We start from the raw sequence: 14,936 nt of genomic DNA, 5'->3' as shown, positions 1-14,936 counted from the left end.
CGAGTGGTTGTCTGATAGAGTTTATCGGGGAGCTGAATTTTGAGTTAGGCCCTGAAGAATGAGTAGAATTTGGATATAAGAGACTGGGGGGTGAGAAGACGACTGGAATAGCAAAGTCACTGAAGCAGGGAATGTTGAATGATCAAAGGGCCATTAAATAGTTTAGTGTGTTTAGACCAGAGATCTCATGGAAGATGATGGAAAACAAAACAAACATGGATACGTTTCCACCACTCTTTAGTCATGTTATTTCACTTTCCTTTACTTCTTTTAAGGTAAGGTCTGTGGAAAAATATTGCCCTCACCATTGCTGACAGAGACCGGTGAGACCATGGTTCCATTTGTTTCTGATACAGAAGACAGTGGCAGTGGCCTTGAGCTTACCTTTACTGCCATACAGAACTCAGAAGCAGGTGAGTGTTTCAGGTATTTAATTCCCTGCCATTTTCCCTTGATGTGGGTGGGGAAGAGGAGGAGGAAATGCCTTTGGCCATTCACTTTGAATTTCCCCCAATGCTTCCACAGGGTCAGGTTGTGGAAGTGTGGCTATACTGGTAGAAGGGACAAATCACTCCGCCAAGTATCCTGATTTGTATCCCAGTAACGTAAGGTGTCATCGGTTCATTCGTGCTCCAGAGAAACACATTATAAAGGTAGGCAACTGAGGAATCACTCTACCTCATAGAGGATAGAGTTAAGTTAGTTAGGCAGAACTTAATTCATCTGGATTGTTAAATTGCTGTTATGACTAGGAGCTTCTTTTTGCCATATGCTTTTTTTTTTTTTTTTTTTTTTTGTAACTCTGAAAAGAGATCTCTGTGTGTGGTTTTGAAAACTTTCAGTGGTTTAAAAGTATATACAATGAAAAGTAAGGCTCGTCATCAGATTCCCCTTCTACCCCTGGAGACAAACACTGATAAACACTGATAACTTACTAGTGTCCTTGGGAGGTATTTTGAGCATTTACTTGTGTGTGTGTGTGTGTGTGTGTGTGTGTGTGTGTGTGTGTGTGTGTGTGTACTTATGCTACTTGGCAATGCCTTGCTCACTGAAAAATATCTCAAAGATCTTTCCAGATGAGCCCACAGAACTCTTTTTAATAACTGCATAAAATATTGCATGATATTTTAGAACACATTAAACCAGTTCCCTATTAACAGATGTTTATTGAGTTTCCAGTCTTTGGTCATACCAGCCGTGGTGTCATGAATATCTGCCAGTCTTTGGACACATGTGGATATGTATAATTCCCAGAAGTAGACTTGCTGAGTCAAAGGGTTTGCACGTTTAAACGTGGTAGTCATTGCCAAATTGCCCTTCAAAGAGACTGCAATTATTTACACTTCTATGTGAAAGCATATGAGGATGTGACAAAGAGCCTTTAAATACGCAGAGGAAAACCCTTTAAGCTTCTCTTTTCTCTGACCATTTCCCTGGTTATGTTTCATTTTTACAGTTGACATTTGAGGACTTGACAGTCAAACTTAGTCCAAACTATATTTATGATGCTGTTGTGATTTATGGTGATTCTGAAGAAAAGCACAAGTTCGGTAGGTAGCCTTCACCTTCAAATATGAAAGTGTTAGACTAATCAGAGTAGTTGCAACATGGACTGACTTCCTTGGATACCATAGGTAGAGTGGGAATATGAATTTCTTGCTCTGGAAACTCAGAATGCCATACAACTTTAGCTTTAAAACCTATGAGCCAGCAACTTATTTGCATTCCATTTTAATGGAAATGTGCAAAATGTAAAGATTGTTTCAGACTACATGTAAAGTGAAAAGGCAGTCCCCAGAGAAAGGATAAAATGGTAATAGTGAGTACATTTTTGGCAGTTATTTAAGGTAAATTTTAAAGCTTCCTTTTTTCTGTATTCCTTCTGTTGCTAATATTTTGATATTTGTGAAAAGTAACCAAAACCTATAATTTCTATGTAGGTATAACAATTTTAAGACTTTTAAAACTTCAAATATACTTTTAGTTGTGACCTAACAATTTACTGAGTTTGAAGATTTAACGTCCAGCCCTCTAACCACTTTTGTAGGACCTAGTATCTGTCCTTCAGCTGGATGTTTGTGTGGGTTAGAGACCGGGATTATAGATTGGCTTGGAATATTTATTTAGACATTAAGGGCAGGTTAGTGAGAGCACAATGCCATGATTCTGCAGAACAGTGCTTGTATAGTGTGAGGTTTCCATGAAAGTGACTTCAAGTGTTACCTCTTTTATAAAGTATGCTTATGTCCTGTTTGGAAAAAGGAATATACCAACTTGGGTGGGTTTTTTTCTTATTATTTTTAACTCACCTCTTCTTATTGTCTACAAAGTAATAACCAATTGAGTTTCCATGCATACTGGAAATCAAATGTCCTTATTTTAGAGCTTTTTCTGTGTAATTGAAATTACAGTGCATTGTTATTGTGAAACTAACATTTAATTCTCACATGAGATGTAAGGGTATGCATACGAATCAAAGTTGGAGAAAACTAAAGTGGTTGATTAGAAAATCGGGTGATTATTTTACTCTATGTTCTGATTTTTTTAAAATTATAACTAGAAATCAAACTTTCCCAAAATCTTTCAGCTAAACTTTGTGGAATGTTGACCATCACTTCAGTATTCAATGCTAGTAACATGATGGTGATTTACTTTAAAAGTGATAGTAAAAATCGTTTGCAGGGCTTCAAAGCTAGATTTACCATTTTGCCCTCAGGTGAGTATAAACACTTGTGGACTTTTGCTTATGAAAACGGTTACAGGGAAGATTATTTAGCCGTGTTTACATAAATGTAGGATAGCAATCCCCTCAGTAAGCATAACAAAAATGCAGATTTCTGGATCCACCCCCAGAGACCTAGATTCTGTAGATCTGGGATAGGGCCCAGGAATCTGTGCTTTAGGAAGCACCTCAGGTAATGCTCAATAAATGGCATCCACTGGAACATAAAGATTCCACACGCCACACACAGCAAGAAGATAATTAGGATTAAAGAAGGTAATTCAGAAATGAGATTGACTGGCTCTGTTTTACCAAGTTAGGGGGTTTTGAAGAATTAACAGGTATCCTAGGTATCCTGGCATTCTGGAAGATAAAGTACATGCTACTCAGACAAAAAGAATATCATATGCAAAAACCCTAACAAAAGAGAATGGACAATGTATAAGAAAACTACAAATAACTCAACATGTTTTGAGTTTTGGAGGGAACGATAAGAAAGGCAGGAGTGAGATCCTGTTGAACATGAGGCATTAAATTATAAGTGCCAGAGTGACAGGACAGCTAGCTAACATTTGATTATTTGCTCTGTAGCAGGTATTCACTGAGCATTTCACATGCATTACCTCATTTATTCCTTCTTACATACATAGGAGCTATGTGCATTGCTCTCCTCTCACCAGTGAGGGAACTGAGGCTTTGAGAAGTTGACTTAACGTTCCCAAAGATGCACAGCTGGCAAGAGATGGAGTCAGAACTTGGTCTCTCTGACTCCAGAGTAATCTGGAAGATTACGAATGAACTTATATGCAAGAAAAGTACTAAGAAAATCATTGTAAAGAATTTATTCTTTATATATTGTTTTATTATATATACCCTTGCGGGGATGGAATATATGAAGGAAGCCTTCATATATATGTGTGTGTGTGTGTTTTTATTAAATATTAACTTACATGATCACATGTAAGTTACATGATCATGTGTGTGTGTGTGTGTGTGTTAAGTATTAAGTTACATGATCACAAGGTCCCACAGTAGGCTATCTGCAAGCTGAGGAGTAAGGAGAGCCAGTCAGAGTCCCAAAACTGAAGAACTTGGAGTCCAATGTTCTAGGGCTGGAAGCATCCAGCACGGAAGAAAGATGTAGGCTGGGAGGCTAGGCCCATCTCTCTTTACATGTTTTTCTGCCTGCTTTATATTAGCTGGAGGCTGATTAGATTGTGCCCACCAGATTAAAGGTGGATCTGCCTTCCCCAGCCCACTGACTCAAATGTTAAATTCTTTTGGCAACACTCACACAGATACACCCAGTATTAATACTTTGTATCCCTCAATCCAATCAAGTTGATACTCAGTATTAACTGTCACAAATATGATTTTCAGGATCCTAGCTTGAATGGTGAGGTGAATGGTAGAAGCCACTAGATGACAGAGAAATGTTAAGAACAAGACTATATTGACTCTTAAAATCACTTGGTTCAATTTAAGACGTGTAGATATTAGCTTGTGGGAAATCCAAGTGGGGATATCTAAAAGTCTTAGGTCTAGGATTCAGGAAAGAGATTTAGATTGAAGAGAGAAATTTAGAAGTCATCTACATGTAGATGAATAAAAATAGAGTAATGAAAATTACCTTGGCAATATATTTTCAGGCTAAACAATGAGATCCTGAAAAAAAGACATATTGAAAACAGACAACCATCAATATATAAGGAAAACCATGAGATTAACATCAAGAAACCAAGGAAGGAAGAAGTACTTCAAAGAGCCAGATGCAACAGGGATATTAAGAGATATACAAGAAATCACATTTCTGGGATCTGGCATCTAGTGTATGAATGGTGGTGTTAGTGAGATCTACAGTAGAGTAGTTTTATGATTTACCAGGGTAAGCAAGGGGGGTCAGTTAGTGCAACTTCTCTAATTACTTTCCATTAAAATTTTATTTTCTTCTACAGAGTCTTTAAACAAAATTGAACCAATGTTACCTCCCCAAAACAATCCTGTATCTACTGTAAAAGCTATTCTGCATGGTGAGTTGACGACACGTTATTACTATCTGTTTAATCTTGTTTCTTCATTAACTAGATGTCTCTTTTGAAAGTCCTTGTCTTACATTTGCTATAACTCCACAGTGAAGAAGAATGAGTCTTGTATTTAGGTCCATAAAACGTCCGAGTCCTATTTGGATTTATAGTTAGACTCATAAGTAGAGGGAAGAACAAATAAGCTTTAGGTTAGGAAGAAAGGGGTATAAAGCAATGTTTTGTCCTCGTCTATTCCTCTACAAATTTAATATCTAAAATGACTTCTATAGTCAGTGTGGGACAAAGGGAGAAAACAAAGGTTTTTTAATTTTGAATTCACATTGGCATCTTTTAATTTTCTTATGCTGTAAGGCATCTGGGTAGATACTATGATCCTTCATTGTTCCCCATGCATGTATTGAATATGTTTAAGTTGACGGACTGGAATAGAAAGTTGCATAAGGAGCTATTAGAGAAGAAAATATCTGCCTCTTGCTGGAGGATTGGAGAAGGCTTCCTGGAGGTTAGCACTTGGGCTATGGGTCTCACCAGCTCCTGATAAGAGAACAGCATTTAGACGCCTGAGCAAATTTGATATGTTTGAGGATTAGTACGTGGATTCATATTGTGAGAATGAGAACTATAACAAGAAGATATAATGAAGAATCTTATGTACTCTCCTAACAAACTTGAAACTTTCCTACTAGAATATAAGTTCCATGAGGGCCAGTATTTGTATCATCTGTTCTATTCCACCAATAATATATCACCAATGTCTAGAACAGTGCCTAGCAAACGGCAAGCACTAAATAAATTTTGCTAGATGAATAAATAAAATTCTGTAGGCCAGTCCCTAAAATTCTGGCTGCCTAGCATAGTCACCTGGGCAGGCTTCTTAAAATCAGATTTTTCAGAGGTGAGTTTTGGGAGTCATTATTATTAAGCCTATCTGATGTTTGAGAATCACTACTGTTAACTATGGCAAGCTATTGGAGGAATGTGCTCTAAATCACTGCAACCTTATGGGTCACTGATTTCATCTTCTTTACTATAGATGTCTGTGGCATCCCTCCATTTAGTCCCCAGTGGCTTTCCAGAAGAATTGCAGGAGGGGAAGAAGCCTGCCCCCACTGTTGGCCATGGCAGGTGGGTCTGAGGTTTCTAGGCGATTACCAATGTGGAGGTGCCATCATCAACCCAATGTGGATTCTGACCGCAGCCCACTGTGTGAAATCGTGAGTGAAACTGGTATTTTACCAACGTATTTAGCACACGCATTTATAAGTAATGCCTAGGACACAAGGCTGACTGCTAAGATCAATCCAGACTAATTCTAAAATGAAAATCTGCTTTTAGTGTTTCTTCTGCATAGCCATCTAGCTTATATTTAAACAATGTCAGTGAAGGAAAAGTTAATCAAATCTTGACTGCTCATCCCATTTAAAGAGATCTCTTATTATGTAGAGCTGAAGTCTGCTTCCCGATTGCAGAAATCCATTGCTCTAAATGTACTGTAGTTCCAAAACTAAGTTGGGTTCTTCTTTCACGTGATAGTTCTTTCTATATTTGAAGACTCCTCTCACATTCCCATTTAGCTTAATCTTTAAGCTAAGTGCTCATGGTTCCACTGTTGGTTGTTAGTAATTCCAGATGCCTTACCACACAAGCCACCTTCCACTGGATTGGTTTAGGATTGTTCCTTTGCAAATATGGATCATGTCAGTGGAAAGCACAATAGAATAACCTACCACCTTGATTATTGCACTATTGGGGAACTAAAATTTTGGTTAATTTTTAAATGTTCTTAAATTGTGAAGTCTTCCATTATATGAAATAATATACATAATATATTTGTAGTTTAAAGAATAGGTATTAATGTTAAATGAACATTTGTATTGCCAGCATCCAGTTTAGGAAGAATCTTTATACTTACCTTTCAAGATGCCTTAGAATCCCTCTCAAGAAATACTATGCTAAATTTACAAGGAAAAAAAACTAACAACCCTATCAAAAAGTGGGCAAAGGATATGAACAGATACTTCTCAAAAGAAGACATTTATATGGCCAACAAATATATGAAAAAAAGCTCAATATCACTGGTCATTAGAGAAATGCAAATCAAAACCACAATGAGATACCATCTCACACCCATCAGAATGACAATTATTAAAAAGTCAGGAAACAACAGATGCTGGAGAGGATGTGGAGAAATAGGAATGCTTTTACACTGTTGGTGGGAGTGTAAATTAGTTCAACCATTGTGGAAGACAGCGTGGCGATTCCTCAAGGATCTAGAACCAGAAATACCATTTGACCCAGCAATCCCATTACTGGGTATATACATAGAGGATTATAAATCATTCTACTATAAAGACATATACACACATATGTTTATTGCAGCACTATTCACAATAGCAAAGACTTGGAACCAACCCAAATTCCCATCAATGATGCACTGGTTAAAGAAAATGCGGCACACACATACCATGGAATACTATGCAGCCACGAAAAAGAATGAGATCATCTCCTTTGCAGGGACATGGATAAAGCTGGAAGCCATCATTCTTAGCAAACTAACGCAGGAACAGAAAACCAAACAATGCTTGTTCTCACTCATAAGTGGGAGCTGAACAATGAGAACACATGGACACAGGGAGGGGAAAAACACAGGGGGTAGGAGACAAGGGGAAGGAGAGCATTAGGACAAATATCTAATGCATGTGGGGCTTAAAACCTAGATGATGGATTGATAAGTGCAGCAAACCACCGTGGCACATGTATACCTATATAACAAACCTGCAGATTCTGCACATATATCCCAGAACTTAAAATTTTAAAAAAATCAAAAGAGAAAAAAATGCTATGCTAAATTTCTTAAATGCTGTATTCATACCTTTGCTTTTGGGGAATTTCAATATATATGTATCCCTAAAACAGTATATGATTTGGTTTTTCTTGGTTTTGATCTTTATGTAACAGAACTGTAGTTTATATTCTTGTGTCTTACTTCATCTCCATAATACCTTGTATAGATTAAGCCATGTGACTGTGTATAACTGTAATTTGTTTTCAATCCAGACTAGTTAAAGCCATCCCTTCTTCTGGGCATTGGTATTTTTGAAAAACTTCCCAAATGACTCTAATGTGCAGAGGGTCAAGAACCACTCCCTGCCTCCCTGCCCCCATCTTTTTTTGAGAACAGGTCTCTCTCTCACACAGACTGGAGTGTAGTAGCGTGATCATAGCTCACTCTAGTCTTACCTCTTGGGTTCAAGGGATCCTCCCACCTCAGCCTTCTGAGCAGCTGGGACTACAGACACATGCCACCATGCCCGATTTTTGTTTGTTTGTTTTTGTTGTTGTTGTTGTTGTTTTGGGCTTTTTTGTAGACACGGGGTCTTGCTATGTTGCACAGACTGGTCTTGAACTCTTGGGATCAAGTAATCTTCCCACCTTGGCCTCCTAAAGTGCTGGGATTACAGGCGTTACCCACTATGTCCCGCTTCCCTGACCCCTTCTTGATCAGTTCCCCACTTGCTCCCAGTAGGCCAGCCTCATGGGCCTTTCTGTTGCTCAGATATGCTGAGCTTGTTCCTGTCTCAAGGTCATTGTAGTTGCTGCTTCAGGACAGCTCATTATGTTTAGTTGTCAACTCTCCTCAGGCTGTTCTTGGCTGTAAACTTCTAAGACTTTCCTTGGTCATTTTGAGGGGATCTCATCTGTTTTTTTTTTTTGTAGAACGTCCCTCAGTTTAGTTTGTCTGACATTTTTGTCAAGGTTTTACTAGGGTTATGGATTTAGGGGAGGAAGACCACAGAAGTAGCGTACTATTCTTATCATATATCAAGGGTACATGCAGTCAACATGACTTATCACTGATGTTAACCTTGACCATCTGGCTGAGGTAGTGTTTACCAGGTTTCTCTAATGTAAAGTTACATTTTTCCCCCTTTCCATACTTACTCTTGGAAAACAAGTCAGTAAAGGTAGCCCACATTCAAATTATTCCAGCTTTGGCCATTGTGAGCTCTTTCAGAGGTAGAGACCAGCCTTTGGCTTCTGTCTCTTTGATACTCCCTCATATTTTGTAATACTGCAAGATACTCCAGGTCTGCCGTGTGTATTTCCTTCTCAGTTCCTGCACCAGCCATTTCTCCAAGGGGCCCTGGTTCATTTTATTGGGGAAGGGTATGACAAATCATGATCTGATGCTGGGCATACCAGTTGCTAGGAGCACATCGTTGGTTCTAGGCCCTCTCAGCTGACAGAGCTAGGAAATATAGGTATGTATACTAACCCATGTATATAAACATATCTATCTGTATCTATTATCAAGCTAAACATGGGTTCATACAATATTTTCAACTCTAATTCAGTACCACTTGCTTTTGTCTAGGCCTTTTCTCCCTTATAAAAACCTATTTTTTTTAAGAATTCTATCAAAGTGCATTGAATGTACCATGGAAAAGATGCTTCATGAGTAGCTGATTAATTTGTTAAAATTAATGTATTAGAAAAGAAAATATTAGTATTGAGTACAGAGACACAGAAAAAGTTTTGGTAGATTCCCTTTTCAAATTACATGGTCTATTCTGAAATGTATGTGATGAGCCATGTCGCCTTGCAGCAAGATACAGAATGTAACAAACCTATTCTTCCCAAGATAGATATTCCACGTGATGAATCAATTGAAATTAATAAACAGCTGTAAATGTCTGCGAGCCACTTGTTAGTCACAAAGAGAATTTGTATTTAATTTCTTCTTAATTTCTTTAAAAATATGTATTATAATAGTAATGTTTTTGGGGAAAAAGGCAGTTAGAGAAGATTATCAAGTAAGAGCTTAAACTACCCTCTCCATTTATCTAACACACTCTTTTTCTCTAGATGTCATCAATGTTAAGAATGTTTCAATTGTCTGATTTTCTAGTAATATTTAAACATACATGTATATATTTTATAGTATTTGTATATATCACATTTTTTGCACATAACATTATATCTTACATTTATAGTGGTATGGTAAATGTCTATGTGCCATGTTTTTTAATAGTTCACAGTTGCCTAAGTTATTTGACCAGTGAAATGTCTTTTTAAATCTAATCCTTAAAGTCTGTGGATCTTTACACCAGGAGTGTACTAATATGCTGGTGTAACAAAAACCCTATTTCCTACACGTGCCCTGCCTTTTAGCTTCCCTGGCACTAGTTGACCCTAGTATTAATTCTCAAACTTCAACATACTCCAGAATCACCTGGAGAGCTTCTGATTCTTTAAGTCTGGTGCAAGGCCTGAGCATTTCCTGATGGTGGTGTTCCACACTTAGGAAAATTTGGTGTTCTCATCTTGTTAATTCCACACAGGATTTTGTGCTCACTGGGACTTTTAACTTACTTTTGGAGACCAAGCTCACTTTGCAATTATATATGTGACTCTTTTGTCTAAAATTTAAATCAGCTACTGAAACTTCAGTGACTTTCTTTCTGTGATCAAGTCAGGTGGCTCTCTCTTCTTCCATAGCTGTAAGTGACACATTCTCCATTGTTGGGTTGGGGATAAGATCCTAAGAGTATAAGAAATGAAATTTTATATGGGAGATGGGGAAGAAAAGGTGAAGAAATCCATCAATTGATACCTTGAGCTATTTTCCCACTACTGGAAAAATCTCAAGCTTTGTGGTATCATAAAGTATATGTGGCTTTGTCGTGTTTTATTTTTACAGTGTTCTCCATTAAACTGAAAGATATTTGATGACTGTACATGTAAAACATCACAAGAAACTGTGGTCTACGTTATCAACTCTACCATCATTTTTATTACTTCATTGTATTGTATACACTTTATTCTATATAAAGATGTGGAGTAGATTTAAGAAGTTTCTTCACTACTAAGTACTTATTTAGAGGGTGACTTTGAAAAAGTTTAATCCTTTCATTAGCATGCATGGCAGATAATAAGAATGATAATGGCTACCATTATGGAGTCATTACCAGCTACCAGGTACTTGCCAAGTACTTCACATGAGTTAGCTCCCTTAAAAAAGGCATACTGAAACACATGAGTAAGTCAAACCCATTATGCAAGGAATTGAAATGAGCATGGTTATGACTGGGGAGAAGGTGCCTACATGCATTAAGAATCTCTACCTTTGAATGAGGTATATTGAAAAATAATTTCAGTAACTTTACTTTTCCTGAAGAAACAGTGTTAAAAAAAAATGGAAGAGTTGGTCTCCAAGTAGAAGTGACAGTGTATTGGTTCCAGTAGAGGGACTCTTTCCTCAGACACTTTTTAAGCTAGAGATTTTGATATGGTAAATTAATGGATATTGATTCAAACTTCTTAACATCATTTTGAGGTATATCAGAAGTATGCAGAACTTTTCACACAATGAACACCCATGTAACCGACACCCAGATCGAGAAACAAAACACTACATTAACTAGTACCCAGCAGTCGCCCTTGTGCCTCTTCCAGTCATCATTCCCCTAAAAGTAATCAGCATTCTGATTTCTAACGCAATAGTTGAATTTTGCCAATTTTCAAACTGATAAATTCCTTTGAACTTTAGTTTCATAACTCTGATTTAACAGAAGATGGAAATCTGAGATATTATCCAGTGAGATCATAATTTGGCAATATCGAACAGTAAAATATAGACCAAAAGCTACCTTGTCACAGGTGTAATTTTTTAAACATATTCTTAACATCACTGTGAAATAAAGCTTTAATTATTTTCATTTTTCCTCCTCAACCTAAAAAAGGCTTTGGTAATATTTGGCAAAGTTTCCAGTGACACTTTATGGTCAAAAGAAAGGGGCAGGATACATGATCAAGAGCTCTTCTTCACATAGATCAGGAGGCACGATATGCCTTCCCTGGGAGGGAGATCACAGAGGCAATCGGACAGGGGACTGTTGCCTCGCTGAACTGTGCAGTGCGTGTTAGTAGGACCAGATGATGGCAGGGCGGTTTCCCTCATGCTGTTCTCCTGATGGTGAGTTCTCACAAGATCTGATGGTTTAAAAGCGTGTGGCTTCCTTTGCTCTGTCTCTTCTGCTTTGCCGTGATAAGATGAGCTTGCCTTCCCTTTGCCTTCCGCATGATTGTTAAGTTTCCTGAGGCCTCCCCAGCCATGCAGAACTGTAAGTCAATTAAACCTCTTTTCTTCATAAACCTCTTTTCTTCAGAAAGTCTTCAAAAGACTTTATAGTCTCAGGTAGTCTTTTATAGCAGTGTGAGAACGAACTGTTACAAACGTGTTTTCATGTCCAACTTTCACTGTTCTTCTGTCTCCAGGAAGAATAATCCACTCTCCTGGACCATTATTGCTGGGGACCATGACAGAAACCTGAAGGAATCAACAGAGCAGGTGAAAAAATGTTTTTACAGGTCATTCTGCCTGTACTGTAAATGTTGTCACATGCCAAGGAATACCTTTAGCTAAAATATGTAATTGGTTATTAATCTCCTAGAGCTCTTTTACACTTATCATTTATACCCACATTTAAAAATGTGATTTGAAATTACATTTTCACTTGAGAATTACATGAAGTAGGTCGGAATTGCAAATTTAGGCCCAAGGACACAGGTTTGCAAAGCTTTGTTTCTCCAGCACCACCTTTATCCAGAAGGTGGTTCACAGCCTCCTGCAGGTTATAAACCAAGATTGCTCTTTTATATTTAATACAAAGTCTTCTTCATTGCTTAGGTATGTAAGTGCAGAGATTTAGGATTATTTTGGACCATCAACAAGGAGGTAGCTGGATTCTTTGACTTTCTTACCATGTAATTTGCTTACTTGCCACTGATACAGGTGAGAAGGGCCAAACACATAATGGCGCATGAAGACTTTAACACACTAAGTTATGACTCTGACATTGCCCTAATACAACTAAGCTATCCTCTGGAGTACAGCTCGGCAGTGAGGCCAGTATGTCTCCCACACAGCACAGAGCCTCCGTTTTCCTCAGAGATCTGTGCTGTGACCGGATGGGGAAGCATCAGTGGAGGTAAGCATTTTTTGTTTCTTAAACATTAATGCCGGTTGTTATTTTTGAAAATAAGTCATGGAAATGATATCAAGCAGCATCCGCTTCAGCCCCTCTTCTTTCTAAAAGATAGAAACCATGTTTTATTTAGCTGTAATAGATCAGCAAGTAAATAGAGAATGAGCTATTTAAAACTTTTCCTTCAGGGTAACTTAGATTATAAATAGGCTAGATTAGCAGTCAACAAACCTTTACTGTAATGGGCCAGATAATAATCCTTTTAGGCTTTGCAGGTCATCTGGTCTCTATCACAACTATTCAAGTCTACCGTTATAGCATAAAGCAGCCATTGGAAATATGTAACAGAATGGGTTCCAACAGAACTTAATTTATAAAATTTATATTTCATTTAATTGCATGTGTCATGAAATACCATTCTTTGGGTATTTTTTAACCACCTAAAAATGTACAAACCATTCTTATTTCATGGATTGTGCCCATGTTTGGGGGTGGCATAGAATTTATCCACTGGCTGTCGTCTGCTCACCCCTGTCTACGGTATAGAACTCTTAAAGGCTTAGTGAAACAGTGAAAGATCGGAATGGGTTGATATTTGTTTTGTGCTTCTTATACCATAAGATCATTTTCTTTGTATATTTCCTTTCTGTATGTCATTTATTTGGAATCTGTGAGCTTGAAGGAGAAGGGAATTTATATTTGACTGCTTACAGTGTTGATATTCACTGCTTACTGTGCTACCTGAAGCCAAATTGCACTTTCATAAAAACCTTCACACCCAACACATGAGGAGCTTTTATCATCCCCATTTTACAAATAAGGAGGTTGCAACCCGAAGATCTAAGTAACTTGCTGAGATCCCATAACTAATGAATATCAAAGTGAGGATTTAAGATCAGTGTGGCTCAGCTTATAATCATTCCTTAATGGCTTCTCATTACACATACAATCAAATCCGAACTCCTTAGCCTAGCTTGGAAAGCTCTGTGTGATTGGGCCTCTCCACTTATCTCTTCCACATAATTTCCCTCTTTTTTTCTTGTGGTTAACCTTCAGATGCCGTGGTCTTTCTCCTTTCTCTTAAACACCAAGCTTGTTCTGCTTTCTGAAGTTCCTCATTTTGTGTCTTTCTACTTGGAACACTCTTATTACAATCTTGTCACATCTGCCTGCTCATTATTGCATTTTCAACCGAAATATCACTTCCTTTCTTGGCCCACACTGCTGCAGCAGGACAGGCTTCCAGTCACATTCCGCACTACCTGGTTTTATCCTCTCACTGCACGTTAATGTATTTGGCATGATTTCATGCAGTCATCTTCTGCATCTCACCCACTAGACTGAGAACCTCTTGGAGGCGGATCTGTCATTGACCACTTTCTCCCCAAGGCTAGAAGCCTACATGGCATTCAGTAAATATTTCTTGGCTTACCTGCTTCAAAGCCCTGCTCTCTGTGCCTGCTCTCTAATACCTTTGACTTTTAGCAGTTCCATGACTACCAGGCAACAAAAAGGTAGTTAGTTTTATAAAAGGTGAATTCATTCTTTCCAGCAAGGAGAGGAAATGAATCTTGATTCCTGGGATATGGTCAGTAACACTAAGGGAGATTGTCCCCGAGAAGAGGAGTTTTAGTATATTAAGAATGCAAGATTTAGAGTTGAACTTAGGCTTGATTCTAGTTCTGTCCCATAAGAGCTGTGAGATCAAATTTTCAGAGGTCTGGCTTTTTCATTTGTGAGATCAGTGTGATTAACTTGATCTCACATATGAAAAATGTTGTTGTACTATGTTGGAATAAAACTCTTTATAAATATTAAGATACTATATAAATGTAAAGTACTTGCTATTAATATTTCCCCAAAAGGTATAGGGCTATAAAATATTAAACTTAAAAAAATTGGTCACAAATCTAAAATGATAGGATGAGTCATGCAAAATCCATATTAACACAGGCCTGCCTAAGGATCAAATATGAAAATAAATTATTTGTGTTTTCTTTAATTGGAAGTGCGATTAGGCTTCAATGACAGTAGATGAAAAGTAGGATTATGATTTTTGTTTATATTTAGAAATCATATAAGCATATTATTTGTAAGCAATTATATATTTATGTATAAAATATATAATCATATATATTTGTAATTGTATAAGTCATATATGACATCAATTCATGTTATGCT

At 37.6% G+C, this 14,936-nt stretch overlaps 1 protein-coding gene across 1 annotated transcript in view; it reads left to right on the top strand.

Annotated features, from left to right (window-relative positions):
• The window catches only part of OVCH1 (ovochymase 1), an 87,406-nt gene that overhangs the window by 20,040 nt on the left and 52,430 nt on the right, over positions 1-14,936 (top strand). The window contains 9 exon segments of the mRNA XM_010357022.2: positions 176-223; positions 281-413; positions 526-653; positions 1,457-1,550; positions 2,588-2,716; positions 4,678-4,752; positions 5,801-5,981; positions 12,046-12,118; positions 12,563-12,758. Coding sequence (XP_010355324.2) covers positions 176-223; positions 281-413; positions 526-653; positions 1,457-1,550; positions 2,588-2,716; positions 4,678-4,752; positions 5,801-5,981; positions 12,046-12,118; positions 12,563-12,758 — 1,057 coding nt within the window.

The sequence above is a fragment of the Rhinopithecus roxellana genome, chromosome 10 (genome assembly GCF_007565055.1).
Source record: "Rhinopithecus roxellana isolate Shanxi Qingling chromosome 10, ASM756505v1, whole genome shotgun sequence".
Classification (NCBI taxonomy): domain Eukaryota; kingdom Metazoa; phylum Chordata; class Mammalia; order Primates; family Cercopithecidae; genus Rhinopithecus; species Rhinopithecus roxellana.
This window is presented reverse-complemented; position numbering and strand designations above follow the sequence as displayed.